Consider the following 26,701-nt stretch of genomic DNA (forward strand, 5'->3'; position numbering starts at 1 on the left):
CAGATTTCTTGGAGTTACAATTGTGAGCTACCATGTAGGTACAAGGAATCAAACCCAGGTCCTCTGGAAAAGCAATCAGTGTTCTTAACCACTGAGCCATCTCTCTAGACCTTCTTTTAAATTCAGGTTTGGGGGGACTGAACTCAGCTCCTTTTGCTTGCAGGAAAGCACTTTGTCAACCGAGCCTTCTCCCAAGGGTTAGGTATCTAAGTGACTGGTCTTCATAAATCCTCACATCCTCACATTACATTTTACCTTGATTTCTCTTGCTATCATATTGTGTGTGTGTGGGGGGGGGATAATCCTCATGAGACTCTTCCGAGGCAATTCAAGAGAGCAAAAGGCCAGTTATTAACCAGCTTAGCCTTCAGTATTGTAAGCAAATCTATTTGGAAGAGAATAGAGAGATCTTCTCCCACCCATCCACTAGCAGAAGTCCATTCAAGGGGTCATCTTGTGAAAGGTGAAGGGCAGACATCCTTTCTTTCTGTAGCACTCTGGAAGACAGGGATCTCCAACTCTGAGATACCTGTTGATGGCTCTGATGATTGAAAAGTTCTTCCCCAAGTCCCAGCACCTCATAGAGGTGTGACTGTGAGAATGAAGTCATTAAGTATGAATTGCTATAATTATGTTGAGCCAAAACCTCACTCTTTTTTTCTTGCATTCTTGTGTGTGAAGTATGCATACTGGAGGGGGGAGGTGCTCGCTCACACACATGCCAGAGGTTGACATCAGGTCTCTTCCTCCATTATGCCCCACTTTATTTACTGAGGCAGGTTCTCTCACTAAACCCAGAATACACTGTTTCTGCTAGTCTAAGTAGGCACCTTGTTCTGGGGATCCTCTGTCTTTACCTCCTGAGTGCTCAAATCACAGACAGTCACTACACCTGCCTGGCTTTTGCATGGATTCTGGGGATCTCAACTCTGGGCCTCATGTTTGCACAGCAAGTTCCTTGTCTCTGGGCCATCTCCCCAGCTCTGCTCTTGCCTTTTTTCTCCTGTGAAATTTATTACCTAAAGTTTCATGCCTGACCATCCTTTCAGGGAAATCAGACCAAATGGAGCTGATTAAACCTAGAATCTTACAAAGCACATGTTGTTTCTTCTTGACAGAAAGACATGTGGAGTCACTGCTTGACATCTGTCATGAGACAAGCTCTTCTTCAATGGATGTGACAGTTTCCCAAACTGAAAACATCATCTTTCAGAGCATCAGCAGCAATGAGGTAAGAGGACCCACGTAAAGAAACGGGCTAAAAAAATATTAAAGAAAGAAAACAGGGGATGGAGTGTCAGGTCAGCAGTTGAGAATGTACACCGCATTAGCTTGTAAACAACAGAAATTTATTTCTCAGTTCCAGAAACCGAAGGGTTAGAATAGATGTTGCAGGGCTTTTCCTGGGGGATAGGTCAACAAATGTCTAGTCATCTGATAGAGCACAGATGACAGACCAAAGAAAAGATTCCACTTTTCTAGCTAGCTTGGTGACCCAGTGAGTTCATTGATTGTTTAATATTTATGGGTGAGGGGCTATATACAGGAGCATAGGTGACCCAAAGGCAACATGGGTGATGAATCCAGGAAAGCAGCATCCTCGAAACTCAGGATCTACAGGAGGCTCAACTAGAGTCTCTCTCTCTCTCTCTCTCTCTCTCTCTCTCTCTCTCTCTCTCTCTCTCTCTCTGTGGGGGGAGAGGGGTGTGTGTGTGTGTATCTCTCCCTGCCCCCTTCTCCACCCCTCCAGGAATTTTTTACTGCCTATATAACCTCGGGATGGGCCTGAGTCTTGGAAGTTTTATGAGCTTCCTGAATCTTAAGAGTGCCCTCATCCCTGAGGAAGAGGCTGTTTCAGTTCAGAGGCCATTGCTACACAACACACACACATACACACTGGCAGTCTTTGGTTCATTCCTCATTCTGGCTCTCTGGTGTCTTGAATAAGGTCACTAAGCCCATTGCAAGAGCTCCACGTTCATGAACTAATTAGGTCCCAAAGGTTCTGCTTCCTACCACCATCTCTTTGAGAGTTAGGACTCCAACATAAAGTCCTTGTTGGGAGACAGGCATTCCATCTGTCTGTAATCTGTCATGTATGTGGATAACACTGAGGTTGTTGTAGCTTTGTCTGTACTAAATACCATGCCATTTATTTTTAGATAATTTTTCATTCTTTCATTATTATTTTCCTTTCAGTGTCAGACTCTTTTCACTTTAGCACATTTTTAGCTTCCAATGGCATTTAAATTTTTGAATTAAATTTATTTATGGGGAGTAGAACTCACAGGCGTGTTATAGTACACATGAAAGTCAGCAGACAACTTTTGGAAATCAGTTCTCTCTTCATACCATGTAGGTAGGTCCCAGGATCAAGCTCAGGCTACCATTCTTGGCAGCAAGTGGCTTTCCCCATTGAGACATTTCCTTGACACCCAATGGCGTTTTTATGAAATCTGTTCACAGTCTAGTTTCCTATGCTTTACATTCTCCCTACCCTTCCTTCTCTTAGGGTTTAGAGTCTTCTGGTAGTTGTAGTGTTTTGAAAGCTCACAAGGCTAGAGTTATAGGACTTAGTTATAGGATTGGGACCAAGAAATGCCCTTTGCATTTGGAAACTTAGTTTTGAGTCAGGTCCCATGTATCCCAGGCTGACCTCAAACTCCCTATATAGCCAAGACTGACTTTGAACCACACACACCTCTGCTCTGTTGCCCAAGAGTTCAGGTTACAAATATGTGCCACCATGCCCAGTTCTTTATGGTGCTGGGGACATTGAGTTACACCCCAGCCTGGCTGTAGAAATTTAAAAGCACAAAATCAATTGTAACTTCCAGTAAAGGAGCATATCATCAATAATGACTCTGAGGCTGGCAAGATGCTTCAGAAGGTAAAGACGCTTACCACTGGGACTGGAGAGATGGCTCAGAGCTTGGGAGCACTGGCTGCTCTTCCAGAGGATCCAGGTTCAATTCCCAGCACCCACATGGCAGCTCACAGCTGTCTGTAACTATACAGGGGATACGACACCCTCACACAGACATGAATGCAGACAAAACACCAATACACATAAAATAACATTAAATAAAATCTTACAAAGAAGAAGAAGAAGAAGGAGAAGAAGAAGAAGAAGAAGAAGAAGAAGAAGAAGAAGAAGAAGAAGAAGAAGAAGAAGAAGAAGAAGAAGAAGAAAGTTCCTTCCCACCAAGTCTGGCTACCTGAGTTTAGTCCCTGGGACCCACATGGTACAAATAGACAAAGGAATCCTACAGTCTGTCTTCTGGTCTCTGCATGTTCACTTGTGAGTATAAGCCTGTGGATTCACATGTACACACATGCAAAGTTAAATAAAAATACATTTTAAAACACAATGACTTCTACCATACTAAGAAAACACTTTTAAAGACCTCAAAGTACTTTTCATAAATCAAGTTGGCTTTCAAGAATAGGATTATTTTCTAGAAGGCCCAAGGAAGTTTGAGAAGTTGCACCCTATGATCAATCAGTTCAGAAATCAGCCCTGGTGAAAACTGTAATCCGCTTTGCTGCCTGCTTCTGTCCCGGGTTCTATCTGCAACTTCCATGGGGGTGGGGTTTTCTTCTGCAATGCCCCAGGGAAGAGCTGTGGAAACCACTTTGTTCCTCTAGGGTTGCTTCCCTGCTACTGTGGCCGAAGGATTCTTTCCACTTACTCTTGCTATGGGATTCAGGGCAGATTAGCAGCCCGGATGCTAAAACCATAAAGTAGAAAACACTGAGGGTCCCTATGCTTGTGTTTCAGCTTTGATCTTCAGTTTTCATTAAGCAATTAATCACATCTGCTCCAAGGGCTGAACCTTCCTTATTGGTTTTAGTCCTAAATATTTTATCCATTTAAGAAGGAATATTTGGTTACAAACTTTAGCCTTGGAAAGTCAACATTCACCCTGTCTAAAAGATACTATGATGGTTCACTGTATTGATGCTTACATTAAAAAAAAAAACAACAGTGTGTTCGTACCTGTGCATGCATGTGGGGGCCAGAGGTCAGACTTAATTGTGGTTTTTTGAGACAAGGTCTTGTATTGACCTACAACACACAGAGGTCTACCTGCCCAAGCTGGAGTTAAAGGCATGTGCCACTACTGCCCAGCTAACATTAGGCTTTTTAATGTGGATTCTGGGCACTGAACTCAGGTCCTCATTTCTGTGCATTGAATGTTTACTGAGCATCTCCCTATAACCTCGCTGAGCTGTCATTCTGTGCTCTGACAGGACTTTGGCCTTGAGGAAGACTGCAGCCTGTCCATACTGGCTGGGGAAGGAGCAGCTGCCCGGGGTGAAGACTGGCCATGCAGGACAGAAGGTATCCACTTCCATCCATGACTTGTCCCTAAAGATGGCACTGATGCCTGGGGTTCTCTCAGAATTTCTGAAGTGTGTGGCACAACTTTGAAATCACAGACACCTGATTGGTGGCGCATGTTTTTAACACCAGCACTTGGGAGGCTGAGGCAGGTGCATCTCTGGGATTTTTGAAGCCAGCCTGGTCTACAGAGTGAGTTCCAGGAAAGCCTCCAAAGCTACACAGAGAAACCCTGTCTCAGACAAACAAACAAAACCACAAACAAATGAAGGAAATAAAAGCTGGGATTGGAGCGAGCTCATTCAGTAAAGTGCTTGCTTTGCAAATATAAGGCCTTGAGTGTGTGCTTGTAACCCCCAGGGCCCTAGGCTGCTTGGTTTGTTTCAGGTCAGTGAGACACCCAAAAAACAAAAACAAAGTACACAAACAAAAAAAACAAGATGGACAATGCCTTAGGGAATGACACTCTGGCTTCATGTGTATGTTCACATACATGAACACATACATTTAGAGCGAGAGGGAGAGAGGAGAGAGAGAGAATAAAAACCACCCATCGTTCTGTTATATCTTTTTTCTGAATCAGAGTCTTGGCAACTTGCCCCTCGCCATACCGGCCACTTATTCCTGGCTCTTCTGTACTTGATTCCACTCCCACTCAGCCAGCAGTCACAGTCCCTTTCCTTCTTGTCTAATGTCACCTGCCACCATCCCTTTCCTCTCAGAAGCTTCCATCAGCTCCAGGAGTCTGTTCATTCCCAGATCCAAATGCACATTCCTCAGCCCTCTGTTCCCTGCTGCCCTGTTCTGACTTCCTTAGATTTGCTTAGCACCTCTCTCCAGGCTGAGTATAATTCAGTAACAGTTAAATAATGAACATCATCAGACATGGAAAAACTGATTAAAATAAATAAACCCTGGTCCCCCCCTTGGAAGAGTCTTATGGTCAAATGCCTTTGACTACCTTTTTTCTTTTTTAAATAATTTATTATTTTATGTCCATTGGAGTTAGGGTGACAGATCCCCCAAAACTGGAATTACAGACAGTTGTAACAGCCATGTGTGTGCTGCTGGGATTTGAACCCAGGTCCTCTGGAAGAACAACCAGAACACCTTGGCAGGTGGGGAGGGGTTAAACTTCTTACATGTTCTGTTTGACTTTGGAACAACTTGCTGTTTGAAATGCTGGTTTCCTTTTCAGAGGGAGTTGTAGTGTTTTTGGTTTTCATATGGGAAACGTGAGATTTCCACATTATCTCCACAGAACTTTTAAACCTTAATAAGTCAAAGAATCAATGATCTTTCTGACAAAGTTTCTCCTCACAGTTGATGAACCTCAGTTACTATAGTCTGTGAGGCAGGTGTTATCAGTTATACTTATGGAGGAAGGGGTTCTTGTCTCCACCCAAAGCACTGTTCAGTCAAAGCCTGTCATTTCCACCTGAACAATTTTTAAAATTTTAAATTACATTTTGAGTGTGTATGTGTGTGTGTTGTGTGTTGTGTGTGTGTGTGGATATGCCCCTACCTCAGCCTGTATATGTGTGTGTGTGTGTGTGTGTGTGTGTGTGTGTGTGTGTGTATACTCCTACCTCAGCCTGTATGTGGAGGTCAAAGGACATCCTGCCAGAGTCAGTCCTTTTCTTCCACCATGTGGGTCCTGAACATTAAACTCGGTTTATTGAGCGTGGTGTCAGATTCCTTCCCTTCTAAGCTACCCTGCCCCGAATCTGGAAATTATCATAGAACCAACCTTTTGCTATTAATGACATAGCATTGTCATCCCCAAAGTTCACATTTAACAATAGTGTACTTGTACACACACACACACACACACACACACACACAGTTTCATAATATTTTAATCAAGTATATAATTTTCTGTTGGGCAACATTCACTGCTATCCATAGCTACATAGGACCATGGGCTGGAGACGGGGCATACCTGATGCATCATGTCATATGCTGCAGACAATGTCTAAACTCAATGCCCTAGCTAACATTTATTCTATAGTCATAAGAATAGATTCATCACCAGGTGGTGGTGGCCCACGCTTTTAATCCCAGCACTCAAGGCAGAGGATCTCTGTGAGTTCAAGGCTAGCTTGGTCTACAAATCCAGTCCCAGGACAGCCAGAACTGTTTACACAGAGAAACCCTGATTCAAAACCACACTCTTCACCCACAAATGAATAGACTTACCTAAATAGATGAAGAGTTTTCCCCTCATCCCCAGGGAGTTCATTGCTTTCTTCTGCTCCTGCCATGACTTTCTGCAGGTGTTGAGATTATTGTGATGTTTCCACCAGACCCTCCCCAAGAAACAAGCCAAGAAGATTTGAAAGAAAACAAGTAAGGAATATGTTCCCAGGTATTGAATTTTAATTTAAGGAGAAAATATGACAGCTGTGTAGCAACAAATGCTATGAGGAGGGGCCAGATAACAAACAGACATTATAGGTGTGTGGTAGGAACACTTTCTGTGCAAGCATAAGGATCAGAGTTCAAATCCCAGCATCCATGTTAACAGCTTGGCATGAGTGTGTCTATAACCTCAGCCCTGTGGAAGGCAGAGACAGGAGGATCCTGGGACTTGCTGGCTGCCAGCCTAGCTTCAGGTTTAGTGAAAGACCTTGTCTTGAGGGAATATGGCAAAGAAGGTGAGAGCAGGACACCCAGTGCTATCCATTGGTCTGCTCCTGTTGTGAGGAGTACAACACACATACAACACACTCGAGCGCGTACACACACACACACACACACACACACACACACACACACACACACACACACACGCGCGCGCGCGCACGTTATAGAAACAGGCTTGCCTTAGTTAGGGTTTCTATTGTTGTGAAGAGACAGCATGACAACATCTTCTCTTATAAAGGAAAACATTTAGTTGGAGCTAAATTTACAGTTTCAGAGGTTTAATCTATTATCATCATGGTGGGTGGCATACAGGGTGTCCCAAATGTGGTTCTGTAGCCCCGTGACCAGCACAAGATAACGCTAGTAAAGAACATGAGGATAAACACTGAAACGTGGTAATTTGATAACACAATCTATGTCCATTAATCAGATGATGAAAAAATGGAGTCTGTTTTCTGCATGTTTTTGGTTCTTTTGTATTCTGTACTAGTTTTCATCATAGTTGACAAAAGTTATCACTCTGCAATGAGCGGGAAGGTTGTAAGGTAGGTCCTTCCAACACTAGAATTCAGGAGTCAGAGGTAGGAAGATGGTTACAAGCTTTAATGTCAGTCTGATTTACATATCAAGTTCCAGGCTGGCCAGTACTGTTGGGAAATTTCCTTCCCTGGGGAGATGGAAACAGTGTCTACCTTCTCCTTATAAGGTCCCAACAATAAACAAACTGAAGTATAACTCTACCAGAGTTCAAGGAGTTTACTTACAGAGCATGGGTGAAGGGTTTACAGGAGCATGGGAACCCAAAGCAGCCACACTGAAGTCTTCAAGCAGCCTAGATGTTGGCTTCCCCATAGCCAGGTAGATAGAGCCCTCTTCAGTTAACCTTCCCCAGCCTTTATATTCTAACATCTCTTGAGATGCCATGCAATTAGGACAGAAATAGTTGCATACAAACAGTTGAAGGACTGGCTGAAATCCCAGGTGAGGCTCCATGACGCTCTTAGCCAATCTGATGAAAATGGCAGCTGTTTTGCTTGGAAGATAACTCTACAACAATAGGAAGACTGTCTCTTTCTCAAAGAGCCAAACAATGGGGAGGGGGCAGCCTGGGTATGCATCTCAGTTGGCAGAGTGCTTTCCAAGTGTACACCAAGCCCTGAGTTTGATCCCCAGCTCTGCATAAACCAGATATGGTGGTGCATGCCTGTAATCCTAACACTAGGAAAGTGGAGGCAAGAGGTTTAGAAGTTCAATGTCATCCTTGCTTACATAGCTAGTTTGGGACTAGCATGGATTACATGAGACTTGTTACGATAAATCTTTCTGCCAAAAGCCACCCAAGCCCTACCGCCACGTGGGCGCTTTCCGCCAGCCACCTGAGTTCTGCCTGCCAAGTTAGGGCCCCAAATAGTACACAGAGACTTCTATTAGGTACAAATGCTGCTTGACCAATGACTAGGATTTCTCATCTGTTAGCTCAGTCTTAATTATCATAAATCTATATATTTTATAAGACTTATCTTATTTAGGATGCCTTCCATTGGTGCCCTCATCCCAGGATCACATGGTGACTCTGGAGGAAGAGAGAAGGGGCCCACTTCCTTCTTGCCCTTGTTTATATATGAGTCTCCCTGCTATGTCAGTTCCTGCGGATCACGACCTCTTTACTACATTTCCCAGAATCCTCCTTGACTCCTAGTCCTGTCTAACTTACTGCCTCATTGGCCACACAGTACTTTATTTATTATCCAATAAGGCAAACACATACACAGAAGCACTTCCCCCATCAGAGACTCTTTCTCAAAAAATAAAAATAAAGTAATAAGAATAACTAACAAAAATAGAAACTGGCTTCCCACTGCAGACAGTTTGGGAAGGACTGGGCTGGCTAATTAATGCCTTTAGAGACATGGTGTACTGCTCCTGTCCCAGCCTTTTGTTTTTGACTTTAGGGTTCCCAGAAACAGGAACAAAGGAGGGAGAGTGGACTAGGACTGAATCCAGAGGGCAGGGCTGGCAGGATCAGGCCAGAGAATGCAGGGACCTTGTCCTGTTAGGATTCCACAACTCGGCTCAGCCAGACCACTTGATAACTAATTTCCAAACTTCCCAACAAGGTCAGACTGGCCTGGGAATGGCAGATCTGGAAGATACGGGGAATGTACCAGTCAGTTTTCTGTAGCTGATAGAGTATTTATGATAATGAGCAAAGAGGAGTGTATTTTGGTTTCGGGGGTTCGTTCTACAGTTGCTGTGGTTTATCGGTTTTTTTGGCTTGTGGTAAAGTGGCAGTACGTCATGGAAGAGAGCATGTGGGGAGAAGGCTGCTTCCTTCATGGTGTTCCACAAAGAGAACAGCTACCAAAACCCCCTTCAAGGGCATTGGCCCAACAAATTAATTTCTTTACCTTAGACATCACCTCCTCGAACACCACCATATGGTAGGGACCAAACGTTTAACAGAGGGACCATCCAAGATCCAAACTATCCCAGCAAATGGGTTTTTCCCATCTCTCCCCTCTCAGGCAGGTGACCTCAGTGCATCAGGAGTGGGAACAGGTGCGTCCTGTCTCTCCACCAAATGAAGTGGAGATGGTGAGCCTCACAGCAAGACCTTCATGTCTGAAGAGGGAAGGAAGTTCTGAGGAGCTCCATGGTATGGACATGGCCCTCTTACTGAGACCTTGCTTAGACCCAAGTACTGCTGTGTCTGCAACCAGGGAGGAGGCCCCCCATGTTCTGAAAGTGCAGCAAAGAAAACCTGAAGGTGAGCCAAGCATGTGTTTATGTACTCACTGTTAATGCTTCTGTGTGAGAATATATTGTATGGCAAGCACATTCTCCTTCACCCTCCTCTGCTCCCCCTTTTCTCACCCCTTCTCCTTCCTATTAGTCTGCTTTGTACCCTAAAAATTTTACTCCTCTGTTCATGCCATATACACATATATGATTTTATGTATCTCTGTAGAAAGTCTAGAAACCACAAATATGAGGAAACATATTAAGTTGAGCATTTAATTCTATAGTGGTGCTGGAGAGAGAACTCAGTCACTAAAGTGCTTGCAAGCACAAGGATCTGAGTTCAATTCCCTAAAACCTGTATTTTTAAAAAAAGCCATTTATGATCACACATGCTTGTCATCACAGCCCAGATGTGGCTGATTCAGGAACATCTCTGAGGCTCCCTGGCCATCCAGCCTAGCCAACTTGACAAGTTCTAGGCCAGTGAGAGGTCTTGTTTAAAAGGCAAGGTCAGTCAGTGGTACCTAAATGTTTGTGTGTGTCCTCTGAGCTCTACAAGCATATCATGGAACAAAGACACCTTCCCTGGTGCACATACACACATGTACACACACAGGTACACACATATATGACAATAGTGAAGGCAACTTGAGCAAATGAAGAAGAGGGAATGTGTGTTTCAGGAAAGAGGATTCCATGGGGAGAAAAAACAAACAACTGACATGTGGCTCAGTTGGTAGAGTGTTTGCTTGGCACACATGAAGCCCTGGGTTTGGTTCCCAGTACTGAACTGTGCATAACACACACCTGTAATTCTAACACTCAAGGTTATCCCTGGCTACCTAGGGAGTTCAAGGCCAGCCTACCTGAGACAAGGTCTCAAAAGCAAATGAACAAACAAACCCACAACAATCCCTGTTACGATAAATCTTTCCGCCAAAAGCTGCCAAAGCCCCACCGCCACATGTGCACTTTACGCCAGCCGCCCGCCAAGTTAGGGCCCAAATTAATGCACAGAGAGACTTGTATTAGGTACAATGCTGCTTGGCCAATGACTAGGATTTTCATCTGTTAGCTCAGTCTTAATTATCATAAATCTATATATTTTATAAGACTTATCTTATCGGATGCCTTATTGGCGTCCCTCCTTGCTGGTGGCTCACATCCCGCCACTGGAGGAGGTGAAGGGGAAAGGGGGGACATTTCCTGCTTCCTTTGCTTACATATGAGTCTCCTTGCTATGTCACTTCCTGCCTAGATCACCACTTCTCTACTACATTTCCCAGAATCCTCTTTGACTCATAGTCCTGTCTAACTTGCTGTTTCATTGGCCAAACAAGTACTTTATTCAATAATCAATAAGATGAACATACACAGTACATTCCCCTCCTGGTGGCTTGGCTTGAGGTTTTCTGGAAACATTCCATCACTGTGTACACTGCACAGGAAAAAACATACTTTGAAACACTTTCCCACATACCTTAGCAACTACATTGCTCCATCCACAAGCTTTTCACCCTACTACTAAGAGCACCCAATTCTCGTTTGTTTGTTCTTTTCTTATAGAGTTTCCTACTTCTGACATGAGACACAGTGGCCGAAGAATTGAGGTAAGATTAGTAACTTTTCACTTAGTTAAAACAACAACAACAAGTTCCATCAAACTACTCATTGTCAAATCCTTAGCAATAATAGTGTGGAGGAAATCTTAAAAACAATGCCTATTTTATGGAGAAGTCAGTTATTCTTGCAAATATTATCTCTTGCTCTGTGGGTTGTTTCTCAGGCAATTTCCTGTCCCCTGCTTAGGGAGGTGGATGGGTCTCTTAGTGTTAAGGGGTTACTACAGGTATTACAACTGCCAAGAAAATGGACCAAAGAGAGATAACAAAGAAAGCTGGGGACAGTGCCATTTTTGAGGGCATGGGGTAAAGACCTTCAGGGATTGACCCTGTATTCTATTTTCCTTACACACTTAAACAGAGTAGAACTTGTGACCAGCGACCTTTATAACAAGAATAAATTCTATTGGCTGCTAAGTAGAGCTCAGAGCTCAGGCCTAGCGAAGGATCTAAGATAAGCATAAAGATGAATTCTATTGATGAAGGATGAAAAGTTCACGGGCCTCTTTCATAGGGATGTGTTCTAGTTACTTGAGAGACAAAGCTCAGGATTAGGGCCTAAACAACGCTCAGGATATTGGGGGATTCAGGAAGCCTGGCTCATAGAATAGCAAAAGGCCACCAGGTTGATGGGCCACTAGTCACTCTGGCATTCCAAGTGCCTAGCTGCCGTCCATTTTCTTCCATTGAAGAAAACAGGCCCATGTGATTGACAGTCCTGATTTCTCCAATGCTATTCTAAGCTGTGCTTCCTGCCTCTTAGTTTTCTTTCACTCAGCTCTTTTTGTTTGTCTGCTTCTTTGTTTATTTATGTATTTAACTTTTTGAGACAGGGTTTCACTATGTAGCTCTGCCTGGCCAGGAGCTCACAGGGATCCGCTTCCTCCTGCCCTTGCCTCCTGAGTGCTGAATTGAAAGTGTGGGTCACCACACCACTCAACTTGACATTTGTCCAAATCCCAGGTAATTCTTTGCCATTCACCTCCCACCCCACAGTGGAGTTTCCCTGCTTCTATAATTTAAAAGGAAAGTTTCTGGGAAGATACTGGTCACTTTTCAGTTTCCTCAGCTCTCCTGGCCTTCAGTGTCCTGGGGGACATAGAAATGCCTGTGCCCACCTGTGCATCAGCATGTGATAGACATCTGTGCACACCTGTGCATCAGCATGTGAGAGATACCTGTGCCCACCTGTGCATCAGCATGTGATAGACATCTGTGCACACCTGTGCATCAGCATGTGATAGACATCTGTGCACACCTGTGCATCAGCATGTGATAGACATCTGTGCACACCTGTGCATCAGCATCGGCATGTGAGAGTGCTTTTGAAAGGGACTTCTTAACACTGGAAGACTCCTTTCTTTCTTTCTCTCTCTCTCTCTCTCTCTCTCTCTCTCTCTCTCTCTCTCTCTCTCTCTGTGTGTGTGTGTGTGTGTAAGTGACCATGTGCATGTGGCCAGAGGTTAACTTCAGATGTTGTTTCCCAGGCGCTGTCCACCTTGATTTTTGAAACAGGGTCTCTCATTGGCCAATTACACTAGGTTCATCAGCCAGCAAACTCCAGGGATCTGTTTTACACCCCCACCCAAACACTGGGATTCCAAACTTGTTCTACTATGGCTAGCTTTTGAAATGTGGGGTCTGGGGAGTGAACTCAGGTGTTTGTACTTGCAAGGCAAGCACTTTACTGACTGAGCCATTTCCTCGTTCCTTATTTCCTCTTTTTGAGGGGTGTCAGGGGGAAGGATATTCAGGGAGATACACATCACCTGACACCTGAGTTTCTAATATCTGGGTCTTCCCTAGCTGACAACTGAAAATTCAAGCTATAGCTCTCAATCACTATGAACAATTCAAGTCTACAAATAATCTGATGTAATTAGGTTACGGAGTTTACATGAGAAAACACCACGAAGAAACACCCACTTGAGGACTTCATAGCTTAACAGGAGCAAGGCTGAATGCTATACTTTGCATTACACTGCCCCCTCGAGGTTAGAACTGATTAAAACTAGCTGAGTTTGAAATAGTTTGGAGGGCAAAGGAGAACAAAGAGCTATTGCAGAGTCTGGAGAGATGACTTAGTGCTTAAGAGCACTTGTCACTTTTGAGGACCTGGGTCCAGCTTTTCTTAATATATGGTAGATCGCAACCATCTGCAACTCCAGTTCCAGGCAATCCAACAGACACCCTCTAGGCATGTACATGGTACAGATACATACATGCAGGCAAAGCAGTCATTCATAAACATTAAATAAATCTTTTAAAAAGCTATTTAGGTTGTTCTTGTTTTTGTTTAAAGATTGTCATGCAGTTCAGACTGTCCTCAAACTTGCTATGTGGCTGAGGATAACCTTGAACTCCTGATCCTTTGGTCTCCACTTCCAGAGTCCTGGGACCACAGGCATGCACTACCACATTCGGTTTGTGGGTTGCTAGGGATTGAATCCAGAGCCTTCTGCATTCTGGGAAAACACTAGCATCTGAGAAGCCTACCCAGATCTTAGGGTTGCTAATTTTCCACGTCTAAAGCTGTTCCCAACTAAACAATTCAGCAAAGCAATGATGAGTGTTTTGTTCCACAAACCCTGAGATCACCAGTGTTGGAAGGATGTTAAAGTACACATGGCAACAAGTTTAAATTGATTTCAAGAGGCTTTCAAAACATTTTAATCATGCTTTGACAACTAAAGAAAATATTTCTTGTCTTAAAACTTAACATCTAGCCCAGGCGTTGGTGGCGCATGATTTTAGTCCCAGCACTCGGGAGGCAGAGGCAGGCGGATCTCTGTGAGTTTGAGGCTAGCCTGATCTACAGAGTGAATTCCAGGACAGTCGGGCTACACAGAGAAACTGTCTCAAAAAATCAAAAAAACAAAACAAAATAACAAACAAGTAAATAATATATATATATGTGTATATATATATAATATATATAGCATAAATTTTAGCTTTTTTGTTTGTTTTTGAAATAGAGTTTTTCTGTAGCTTTGGAGCCTGTCCTGGAACTCACTCTGGAGACCAGGCTGGCCTTGAACTCACAGAGATCTGGCTGCCTCTGCCTCCTGAGTGCTGGGATTAAACATGTTCACCACCACTGCCCAGCCAAGATATTTATTTTTACTTTGCTTGTGTGTGTGTGTGTGTTGTGTGTGTGTGTGTGAGGGGGGGGGAGGAAGGGAGGGAGGAGGGAAGGAAGAGAGTCTATGTACATGTAGACATCAGAAGACAACTTGGGGGTGTCAGCTGCCAGCTCTCTCCTTCCACCATGTGGGTCCCAGGAATCAAATTTAGGTCATCAGGCTTGGTGGCAGGTGCCTTTACCCAAGGAGCTATCTTGCTGGTCCTGATTTAGGTGTTATTTTATTTCTGCCCGTGTTTGTTTGTTTATGTTTTTATTTTTTGGCAAGTACTCTAGCCTAGGCTGTATATAGTCTATAACCTTATACTTCTCTGATGTTCCTGCCTCCACCTCCCCAGCATGGGGTTATAGGTGTATATACGGTGTCCTGCTTATATGATCCTGGGGATCAAACCAGGGCCTCATGTATACCAAATGAGAACTCCATCCCCAGTCCCAGATTTTGGTTTTAAAAAATTGTGATCTTTCTGGCCTGTGGACATGTTGATGTAGCTAAGTGGAAGAACATTTGCCCAGGATGTACAAGCCCTGGGTTTGATTCCCCAACTCTGAACACAAAATGTGATCCTCAGGATGGCGTTATACTTTAAAATCTTTCGGTAAGTGGGTATTACAACTTTTTGATTTAAGCCAGGTGGTGGTGCACGACTTTAATCCTAGTACTCAAGAGGCAGAGGCAGGCAGATTTCTGAGTTTGAGGCCAGCCTGGTCTGCAGAGTGAGTTCCAGGACAGCCAAGGCTACATAGAAAAACCATCACAAAAAACCACAAAACAAACAAACAAACAAACAAACAAAAGAACTTTTTTACTTTAAATCAGAGAATATGGTACTCAGATATTTTTCTGCACTCATCATTTTCTTTCTCTTTTTTTAGTTTCCTCTGCCACCACTATCACTCTTGCCCATGAGATCTTGTGTCCTCGATGTGGAAAAAAGTCACAAGTTCCCAAGACCCAATGAGAGAAAAGTTCCAAGCTTTACCACCTCTGTACCTAAGCTCTTAGAGCCTCTTAGTCAATCAGTTGACTTTAGCTCATCAAAGAGCCATCCAGAAGTCACATGGAAGGGACCAGCAAAACAGAGCCTCAGGGCGTCTGACAGTGCCATTTGGTCTAGAAACATGTGCTCTTTCCAGAAGGTGAATCATCCCAGAAAACAGGGGGGAGTGGTGGAGAGTTGGGAACCCCAGGAAATGGAAGGATGGGACAAAACTGAAACCTCTTGCTTTGAAGAAGGGCCAGCATTGGTTTCCTGTGAGAAGGTCAAAGAAGGCAATGTTCCCACAGAGAGGGAAAGGGGTAGTGAGTTCCATGATAGCAAAATGAGAAAAGGGGGTGAAATCTCCCAATATCATTCATCAAGAAAAAAAGAGGGTTCAACAGCCAGAGCGTTTGAACAAGATTCTGAAGCTGTGTACACCAGTCTCAGCAAGCTCCAGGAAGCCCCAAATGCAGAAATAACCCAAGCTGAGGAAAAAGAGATCAGAAATGAGAAAGTTCCTTTTTCTGAAAGCAATTCTTTACATGAAGCTGGAGCGACAGAACCATACGCTGTGTCAGAAGAGGCTAGAGTTCTAAAGGACATATCTTGTATGAACTCTGACGGCTCCATTGAAGAGCTCCTAGAAGGCCATAAAGACACAGAACAGAACAAAAAAATATCAGTAGAGGAATCAATGAAGCAAGAAATGAATGGGATGGTGCCTCTTGTCCAAATCATATTCCCTGGAGAAGGAACACACAAGGAGTCAGCTACAGCCAAAGCTAACCTCCAAAAGAGAAAACACACTATGCAGAATAGCAGTAGCCTCAACATGCTTGCTCAACAAGAACAGGACAAACTCCAGACAAATACTCCTAGAGCCAAGTTGGATTCTAGGACCAAGGCAAGAAACAGACCACCTCCTAATCTCACAGTTTCCATCCAAGCTTCCATTAAACCCAACAGGCATAAAAACAGCATAAAAACTCAAGTTTTCCCTGCTTTGGAACCCATGGACCCCAGACCTCATCTGTCACCTAAGTTTCAAAGGAAAGTGCCTCCAACAGAAAAGAAGAAATCAATGCATCAAACCCAGAACTCTAAAAAGCAAGCATTTCCTCGAATCAGTAAAAGCTCGGGTATAAAAAAGCCATGTGTTCCCCTGTTGGCTGAAACAACAGATCCAAGACTGCATTTCCTGGACTTGAAGTATAGTGACATGTTCAAAGAAATCAATTCAACCTCCAATGGACCAGGAATCTACGAGATGTTTGGGACTCCCATTTATAGTTACATTCGAGAGGCAGAAAGGCATGAACACAGATATTACCGTGAAATATGCACAGCTCCCCTGGGCCGATGCGTCCCCAGTAAATGTCAGTCTTCCCAAAGTGACCGAAGCAGCAATAGCAGAGCAAGACTTCTTCAGAAGAGGCCACACATAAAAGCCACCAAGCCTTCACTTGGTCTCAAGCAAAAGCACAGAGGGTTAATTTCTAAAGAAAGGGGTTGCAGGGCTACAGGTAGCCACAGGGAGGATGGTGTTTCAGAACCAGACTGGCTGATTAAATCTTCAGGCAATGGCTTTCTGTCTCCCAAAGATGAAGTTCAGCTCACAAACTTGAAACCAATCCCTGAGCAATCCCCTGAACAGAAAGAGACCCCTCCTGTTTCAGATCTATCCATCGTTGAAGACATCATCACAGAGGAGGATGTAGATGAGGGAGGCGTTTTTACCAGTGACATACTTACCCAAAGCCTTAGAGATCTAAAAGGGCTTGGAGAGCTGCACCAGCAGGCCCTGCTTGTCCCTTCAGAAAACAGCTGGGCTGTGGTGCTCAGCGACAAGAGTTCAGGCAAGCATGTGTCACCAGAAAAGCAGGACATAGAACCTCTTGACAAAGTCAATGCTGGCCAGATGCTCATGGATTCCCTAGAATTCGATAGCCTTTCAGAGAAGTCTAAAACACCCATGAGCTTTCGGAGTTTCTCTTTCCACGAGAACCCAGAAAGTGCACCTTCCCCTACAGAACAACACTGGGCACCTTCTTTAGATCAGGACAGCTTAGAAAATAACTCTGTCACATATCAAACACTTGGAAAGATTTCGAGAGAAATCTTAGACCCAGTAAAGAATGAAGAATTGACGGATGAGTTGCTAGGTTGTCTGGTTGAAGAACTATTAGCGCTTGATGAGACAGATAACAGCTCTTGCCAAATAATGACAAATGAGGCAGATGCCGAAAACCTGAACCTTGTCTTCAGTAGGAAAGGTAATACCATTGAAGAATTGGACAGAGAGACAACAAATGTTAAACTACAGGTTGGTCTGATTATAATCAGAAGTGCTTTCGGGTGGGAAGGATCTTAGAGACAATCTAGTTCGAAACCCTTATTTATTTATTTATTTATTTATTTATTTATTTTGGTTTTTTGAGACAGGTTTCTCTGTGTAGCTTTGGAGCCTATCCTGGCACTCTCTCTGGAGACCAGGCTGGCCTCAAACTCACAGAGATCCGCCTGCCTCTGCCTCCCGAGTGCTGGGATTAAAGGCATGCTCCACCAACGCCCCGCTAAAAACCCTTATTTTTAATTACGTGTGTGTGTGTGTGTGTGTGTGTGTGTGTGTGTGTGTGTGTGTGTCTGTGTATGCATGTATGTATGTATGTATGTATGTGTGCATTCTTGCTTGCAACTCATGAGTGCACACATATGTGATATGGCATATGGGTAGAAATCAGAGGATAATCCTCTCTCCTTCCATCATTTCAGCTTCCAGGATCAAATTTAGATCATCAGGCTTAGTGCCTCCTTCCACTGAATCAGTGGTCCTCTGCATTCCTAATTCTGTGACCCGTCCTCATGTTGTGCTGTCTCCTAACCATAAAATTAGTTTTTGCTACTTCATAACTGTCATTTTGATAGTTATGAATTGTAATGTAAACATCTGATATGAGGCCACTGTGGGGGTCAGGACCCACAGGTTGAGAACCACTGCAGAGTCATCTTGCTGGTCCCTAAAATCCTTATTTTTAAATAAGTAGTCATAAACCCCAAATAATAATTTTTTGAGACAGGATTTCTCTGTGGCTTTAGACCAAATAGTAATTTTTTGGGTTTTTTTTGAGACAGGGCTTGTGTGTGTGTGTGTGTGTGTGTGTAGTAGCCATGCTGTCCTGGAACTCACTTTTATAGACCAGGCTGGCCTGGAACTCACAGAGATCCACCTGCCTCTGCCCCCTGAGTGTGGGGATTAAAGGCACATGCCACACTGGCAGATTTAGTCTACAATTGCTTACTGTGTCTTTTTCTTCTTTGAGACAAGGTCTTTTGTAGCCCAGGCTGGCCTTGAACTCATTATGTAGCTGAGGATGAACTTCTTTTTTGTTTTTATTAATTTATTTTACAACCCAACTCCGGTTTCCCCTCTCTTCCCTCGTCCCATGCCCTCCCTATTTCCACTCACCCTGAACTCACTCCTTTTCTGTTTTGGTTCAGAAAGGGACAGTCCTTCTGTGGGTATCAGCAAAGTATGGCATATCAAGTTGCTGTAAGACTAAGCACTGCCACTTGTATTTAGACAGGGCAAGGCAATTTAGCATGAGGAATAGGTTCCCAAGAGCCAGCCAAAGCATTAGGGACAGCCCCTATTCCCACTGTTAGGAGTCCCATAAGTAGACCAAGCTACACTACTGTTACATGTATGTAGAGGGCTTAGGTTGTCCCATGTAGGCTTCCAGACCTTGAGCTTCTAATCTGCCTGGCTTATGTGGTGCTGGGGATGGAACCCAGGGCTTCGTGAATGCTAAGTAGACGTCTACCTATTGAGTCACATCCCCGGGTCTCAGTGTGGGCTTATTTCTGGAATTTAGATAGTTTGACTCTCTGCCTTGAGATCACCTGAGGTAATTTAACACAGCAAAACTATTTATTTAAGTAGGTCAGTATTTTGTCCAATGATGATGATATTTTCAGTCAACGGCAGATAATTTTCAGTGATCACCAGACAGTTACCCGCTATAGAACCTCATGATCACTTTAACAAACAAACAACATCTCATGATGTTTGAAGTAAGTTTATGATTTTGTGTTGGACCACATATACTCCTAGTTACCCTAGGTTGCACACAGGTGTGCATGATGTGTATGATGTGTATGATGGCACGGTGTTTGTAACCACAGCACTTGGGGCATAAAGGCAGTAGAGTCAGAAGTTAGAGGTAATCCTTGTTTACATAGTAAATTGGAGGCCAGTCTGGGCTATCTGTCTCACAAAAAGGAGGAGAAAGAAGAGGCAGACCTCTTTGTGTTCTCAACTCCCCATAACAAATTAGAGTTTAATGATAATTTTTTGTCATTTTCCCAGAGGTGTGTTAATGGATTCAGGATATATGACAAGGAAGAAAACTTTCTTAACTCAAATGAAAAGAGGACACTTTCTGACAAGAGTTTAAAACATGAAGAAGCTATATTCTGGACCAAGGGTGAGATCCTTGGAAGAGGAGCCTATGGCACAGTAAGTCCACCTTGAATCCTGATGCTAGAACTCTCCACCCGCCCTGACCCTCTTCCATGATGCCTGCACTTAGAACATTTTCAGCTGGAAGCCACAGAAAAACCCAGACTTGCTTCAGGGGGATTATGTTTCTTTCTTTATGCATTTGAAAGGTATGGAGTTGATTTGATGTTAGCAAGGGTGGCTTTAGAGACTTAACTATTTCCTCAAGATCAACTGTCTCACAGGCTTTCCCCTCACGGCTCTTGCTCTCAGGCAGTGACTACCCATTGCACCTCTAGCCTCTCTTCATTCCAAGTTCAAGCCCTGCACTAACTATTTTTTTTTCAAGACACCTGACAAAATCAACTTAAGGAAACAATGATTCATTTGGCTCTAAGTTTGAGGGTATAGTTTATCAAGATGAGGAAGTCATGGCAGCAGTTGTGTGTTGCAGTTGGTCACGTGACATCCGCAGTCAGGAAGCATAGAGAGATGGATACTGGTGCTTAGATCACTTTCCTCTTTTATTCAGCCCAGGACCCCAGCCCATGGGATGGTTCTGGCCACATTCAGGGTGGGTCTTCCTTTCTTAGTTAACCAAATTTAGAAATTCCCACACAGATATGTCCAGATGTGTGTCTTCTAAATGAATCTAGATTCTGTCAAGTTGACAGTCAATACTAACCCTCATCATAAGCCCATTGGGAAAGAAATCTCCCCCTCCAGTGTTTCAACATAGCACTGGAGATGGGGAGACTTACTACAAGGAGGGTGCAAATTCAAATGCAAATGCTGGTCTTTGTGTTTTGGGAGTTACATAAATGACCCCCTAAAGTTTTAGTGGCCTAAAGAGTATTGAGTAGACAGGTGAAAAAAGACCAACTTTAAGACTGATCTGTGGAGTTTCTAGCTGGGGACCCTTCAGGAATCCACAAGAAGGCAACTTATGGGGTCACATTATGGGGTAACTGGCAGGACCTGCTCCCTTCTCTTTCTGGAAAGCTTTATTCTGACTTAGCCCTGTGCATTCTTTTGGTGAGGGGCTTTCCCAGCATCTGATATTCTCATCAGAGAAATACATGAGGCAAATGTCATATCAGTTTTATAGATAAGAAAAACAAATAAAAGACCATACATAGGAGGCTGGAGGGATGACTCAGTTTGTAAAGTGCTTGCTGCACAAGCATAAGGACCCGAGTTTGATAGAAACTGGGTACACAGGAGAGAAAGAGACAGAAGGGGCCCTAGGGCTCAATGGCTAACCTAATTGGAGAGCTCTATGTTTAGAGAGAGACCCTGTCTCAAAATAAGTAAATAAAAGAATGAATAAACAAACAAACAAATAAGAGAAGCAATTGAGTGAAATATCCAGTGTCAACCGTTGGCTTCCATTTACACACACAACTCCACGAATACATATCTGACTACTGCTGGGTGCGATGAGACATACTGTAGTCCTAGCACTCGGGAGAAAAAGACAGAAGGATCAGGAGTTTAAGGTTATCTTCAGCTACAAAGTGAGTTTGAGGCATCCTGAGCTACATAAGACATGGTCTTCAAAAGACAAGAGAAGGGCTGGAGAGATGGCTCATCAGTTAAAAATGTCTCCTGTTCTTCCAGAGGACTTGCATTCCACTCCCTGCATCCATCCACACTGGGCAGCTCATAACCACCTGTAACCCCAATTCTAGGTGACCCAGCACCCTCTTTTGTACATACACACACACACACACACACACACACACACACACACAAAGAGATACATATAAATAAGATATACAAACAATTACATAAATAAAAATAAAAAGACAATATTTTTTTCAGACAGGGTCTTACTATGTATCCCTAGCTGACATGGAACTGTGTAGACCAGGCTGACCTAGAACTGTGTAGACCAGGCTGACCTGGAACTGTGTAGACCAGGCTGACCTGGAACTGTGTAGACCAGGCTGACCTGGAACTGTGTAGACCAGGCTGACCTGGAACTGTGTAGACCAGGCTGACCTGGAACTGTGTAGACCAGGCTGACCTGGAACTGTGTAGACCAGGCTGACCTGGAACTGTGTAGAGCAAGTTGCCCTTGAACTGACTGAAATCTCCTTGTTTCTGCTTCCCATGTGCCAACATGTCAGTTTTTAAAAACTAAGACAAGCAAGCAAAACACTAATACAAACTTATCTAAAAAATAGATGCCTGGAGGGCATCTAGTATTATGAATCAGTTTGTATTGATGTAATCATGTGACTATAAATCAATCTGCCATCTGTTCATCATGCTTGCTCATCGCCATCTTGAATGCAGAGTTTGTTTAACTATATATCGTTCATCTGTGGATGGATTGCCTTAGAGGACAAAAAGTGTTTGGGAAGTAAAGGAAAGGGCACTTTTGAACACATTGCTCTATCATAAATTTAGTAATTTGTGTTGGCTTGTTTGTAGGTTTACTGTGGACTTACTAGCCTAGGACAGCTAATAGCTGTGAAGCAGGTGGCCTTGGATACTTCTGATAAATTGGCTACTGAGAAAGAATACCGGAAACTGCAGGAGGAAGTAGATTTGCTGAAGGCACTGAAGCATGTAAACATAGTGGCTTATCTAGGGACATGCTTGGAGGAGAACACGGTGAGCATCTTTATGGAATTTGTCCCTGGTGGCTCCATCTCTAGTATTATAAACCGCTTCGGGCCCCTGCCTGAGATGGTGTTCTGTAAATACACAAGACAGATCCTGCAAGGTGTTGCTTATCTCCATGAGAACTGTGTGGTCCATCGAGACATCAAAGGAAACAACGTCATGCTCATGCCAACTGGGACAATAAAGCTGATTGACTTCGGCTGTGCCAAGCGTCTGGCCTGGGCAGGCTTAAATGGTACTCACAGTGACATGCTGAAGTCCATGCGTGGGACTCCATACTGGATGGCCCCTGAGGTCATCAATGAGTCTGGCTATGGAAGGAAATCAGATATCTGGAGCATCGGCTGCACTGTGTTTGAGATGGCCACTGGGAAGCCTCCTCTGGCTTCCATGGATAGGATGGCAGCCATGTTTTACATTGGAGCCCACAGAGGCCTAATGCCTCCTCTACCTGACCGATTTTCAGAATCTGCGGCAGACTTTGTGCGCTTGTGCCTGACCAGGTAAGAAAGTCAAAGAAGGAGGAGATACCTAGAGACCCGAAGCAGCTATTCCCTTCACAACATTCAAAGTTCTGTTTCAGGAGCTAGGGATGAATCTAAGTTGGTAGAGGGCTTGCCTAGCATGCCCAAAGCCCTGGGTTCAATCCCCAGTACTGTATATACACTGGCCATGCTGGATGCCTGTAGCCTCAGCACTCAGGAGGTGGAGGTAGAAGGATCAGAAATTCAAAGTCAGCATGAGATACATGAAAGCCTGTCTCAACAAATAGACACACCCAAACAGTATAAATCCCTACTTTTAAAGGTCTTTTAAACTATGAATTCTTTTTGTTTGTTATGACACAAGGTTCCCCTGTGTAGCTCTGGTTGTACTAGAACTCACTCTGCAGACCAGGCTGATCTTGAACTCACAGAGATCCACCTGCCTCTGCCTCCCTAGTTCTGGGATTAAAGGCTTGCACCACCATGGCCTGAGTTAAAAATCTGAATACCTAAGAAATTTTATTCCATTTATTTGTGCTGGGGCGGGGGAGGGGCCATGTGCATCCTGTACAGGACATGTATGGAAGTCAGAGGACAACTTAATGACAGTTGGTTCTCTCCTTCCACCATGTGAGTTATGGGGATTGAACTCAGGTTGTCAGGCTTGGCAGCAAATTCTTCTATTGCTGAGCAACTTGCTGGTTCAAATTTTACAAATGAATTTAACGCCAATAAAAGTACTTATAGCATGGTACCCCTGAAGGTATAAATTTTAAACTATATGTAATTATACTCTAAACAGATTGAACACAAATGCAGTGGAAAAGAAGAGCCTAATTAGATTTGGTGGAATATGCCTGTAATCTCAGCCCTCAAGAGGCCAAGGCAGGAGGATTACAAATCCAAAGACAGTCTGGGCTACACAGTGAATTCCAGGCTAGCCTGGGATACTTGGTAAAACCCTGTCTCAAAATAACCAAGATTAAAAACAAAAAATAGGGCCTTGTTTTTAATCACAATAGGTACCATGAGGTTTGATTGTCTTCTTTTCTTGAGAGGGGGTTTCTCTGTGTGTAGTTTTGGCTGTCCTGGAACTCACTTTGTAGACCAGGCAGGCCTATATTTCACTGAGATCCATCTACCTCTGCCTCCCTGGAGCTGGGGTTAAAGGCATTTACTACCATCACCCAATGAGTTTTGTACTTTTTTCTGTTTTCTTTCTTTCTTTCTTTCTTTTTTTTTTTTTTTGTTTTCATTTTCGAGACAAGTTTTCTCTGTGTAGCTTTGTAGACCAGGCTGGCCTTGAACTCACAGAGATCCATCTGCCTCTGTTTCACAAGTGCTGGGATTAAAGGCGTGCACCACCACCACCCAGCTAGAGTTTTGTGTGTGTGTGTGTGTGTGTGTGTGTGTGTGTGTTTAAGTTAGATGTTTATTTAATTCTTCCAATGAGTTAGGTTTTCAGAAAATAAAAGTGAGACAAGGTTTCATGTAGCCCAGGGATGGTCTCAAGCTCTACAAATCCATGCTTAGCCAAGATAGCCTTGAATTTCTGATCTTTTTGTTTCCACCTAAGTACTGGATTATGGGTGAGCCCCACCAAGCCCAATTTGTGCAGTACTAGGACTTTGTTTGTGCTAGACAAACACTTCACCCACTATAGGTATTGTTAGCCCTCACTTTACAGGTGAGCAAAGTTTTCATCACTTGCTTGAGATTACAGTTAAAAACTGGAATTGAAGCTCAAGCCAGTCCATTGGATGATCAGCAGTCGTGCCTCCATTTTTTAATTAATTAATTAATTGTGTGTGTGTACCATGTGTAGATGCATGAGGAGACTGGAAGAGGGCACCAGATCTTCTGGTGTTGGAGTTACAGGTAGTTGTGAGCCACTTAACATGGGTACCGGGAACTGAACTGTAGTCCTTTGCAAGAGCAACTGAACTGAACTGACCTGAACCATCTCTCCAGCCCCTATGCCTCCATCTTAATAGTTTGCATCAGATTCATGCAGATGTTGGTAATTGTCATGTTACTGTGTGCTGCTTCTAATGTGTTTTCTCCCTTTTAGGGATCAGCATGAGAGACCATCTGCTCTCCAGCTCTTGAAGCACTCCTTCCTGAAGAGAAGCCAGTGAGCATGTACCAGCTTCCCACTCTAGACTTCCTACCCCCACTTCTGGCTCTGCTGTGGGGAATGATGGTTAAGGGACTTATTTTCCTATTATAAATCCAACATAGCCCAATTTAACCAGATCCTGCAGCATTATTGGAAAGTTTTAGTTACATACTGACCTTAAACTTCAGGCATGACTGTCTATTTGCATGAGAAGAAACTTTCAAATTAATTTTTAAAACCCCATCAAACCCCATTCCAGTGTTTGCAATTTTGATTGCCCAAGAACTATCTCTATTGCTTTATATGCTTCTTTTAATTTTTTTTTTGAACAGAGTCTCACTACGTAGCCCTGGCTGTCCTGAACTCACTATGTAGACCTTGTTGGCATCAAATGCACAGAGATCTGCCTGCCTCTACTTTGGAGTGCTGGGATTAAAGGCATGCACCATCACATCTGGCTTACTTCTTTCAATTTTAATAGTTTAAAATAAGTCACACACATTTTGCCCGATAATATTCATATTTATTTGAGTGCGTGTGCTTATGTGTGTGTACATGTGTAAATCAGAGGTTGACATTTGGTGTCTCCCTCTGTTGCTGTCTGCTTTATTTTTTGAGGCAGGGTTTCTTAATGGACCTGGAGCTTACCCATTGTCTAGGCTAGCTGGCTCGCCAGCTCCAGGAATCCTCCTGTCAAAAAAATATTTATTTTATGAGTGTCTGAGTGTATGTATGCATACAGTGTAAATGCAGGTATCCATAGAGGCCAGCAGATGACTTCAGATGCCCTGGAACTGGAGTTACAGGTAGTTGTAAGCCACCTGATATGGGTGCTAGGAACTGCACCCAGATCCTTTGCAAGAGTAACATATCTTATTAATGCTGTACCTACTCTCCAGGACCTCTCCAATGATTTTTTCAACTTGGGTGTGGGGGATTGAATTCAGGTACAGCAAGCAGTTTAACCACTGAGTTACCTCCGCAGCCACCCATGACTTAATTCCTGCAAAAGAAGTCTGAAGGAAGCAGGGAAAGTAGGGTGAGATATCCTGGGGATTGGTGATGTGATGCTGAAACCAACCTGGCAGAAATACACACACACACATACACACACACACACACACACACACACACACAGAGAGAGAGAGAGAGAGAGAGAGAGAGAGAGAGAGAGAGAGAGAGAGAGAGAGAGAGAGGGAGGGAGCCATACTTTAGCCACCAGAGTACTGGAGCAATGGATCCCAAGAACTTGGAATTTTTCCAGGAATCTCACTATAACCTATTCTAGAAACGTTAGGGTGTGTAACAGGAGCTGAGGGCCTTGTATTCTGTCTCTGAACTCCGAAGTCAAGAAGCCAGGCAGCTGCTTGCAGATCTCCACTGCTAAGTCGGCCTGCTTTTCTGAGTTCTAGTTTTAAAAGTATAACTGTTCGGCTGGAAAGATGGCTCAGAACTAAAGAGCACTTGGAGAATGCCTCCATCAGA

General features: G+C 43.7%; 1 protein-coding gene across 1 annotated transcript in view; it reads left to right on the forward strand.

Moving 5' to 3' along the window:
• Positions 1–25,607, forward strand: part of Map3k19 (mitogen-activated protein kinase kinase kinase 19) — a 37,547-nt gene extending 11,940 nt beyond the window's left edge. The window contains exons 5-13 of the mRNA XM_035445650.1: positions 1,119–1,231; positions 4,255–4,345; positions 6,622–6,694; positions 9,517–9,758; positions 11,300–11,343; positions 15,374–17,803; positions 19,847–19,996; positions 22,418–23,115; positions 25,169–25,607. Of these exons, the coding sequence (XP_035301541.1) occupies positions 1,119–1,231; positions 4,255–4,345; positions 6,622–6,694; positions 9,517–9,758; positions 11,300–11,343; positions 15,374–17,803; positions 19,847–19,996; positions 22,418–23,115; positions 25,169–25,235 (3,908 nt within the window). The 3' untranslated portion in view covers positions 25,236–25,607. The remainder of the gene's footprint in view (positions 1–1,118; positions 1,232–4,254; positions 4,346–6,621; positions 6,695–9,516; positions 9,759–11,299; positions 11,344–15,373; positions 17,804–19,846; positions 19,997–22,417; positions 23,116–25,168) is intronic.
• The last annotated feature ends 1,094 nt before the right edge of the window (positions 25,608–26,701 follow it).

The sequence above is a fragment of the Cricetulus griseus genome, chromosome 5, assembly GCF_003668045.3.
Source record: "Cricetulus griseus strain 17A/GY chromosome 5, alternate assembly CriGri-PICRH-1.0, whole genome shotgun sequence".
Lineage (NCBI taxonomy): Eukaryota > Metazoa > Chordata > Mammalia > Rodentia > Cricetidae > Cricetulus > Cricetulus griseus.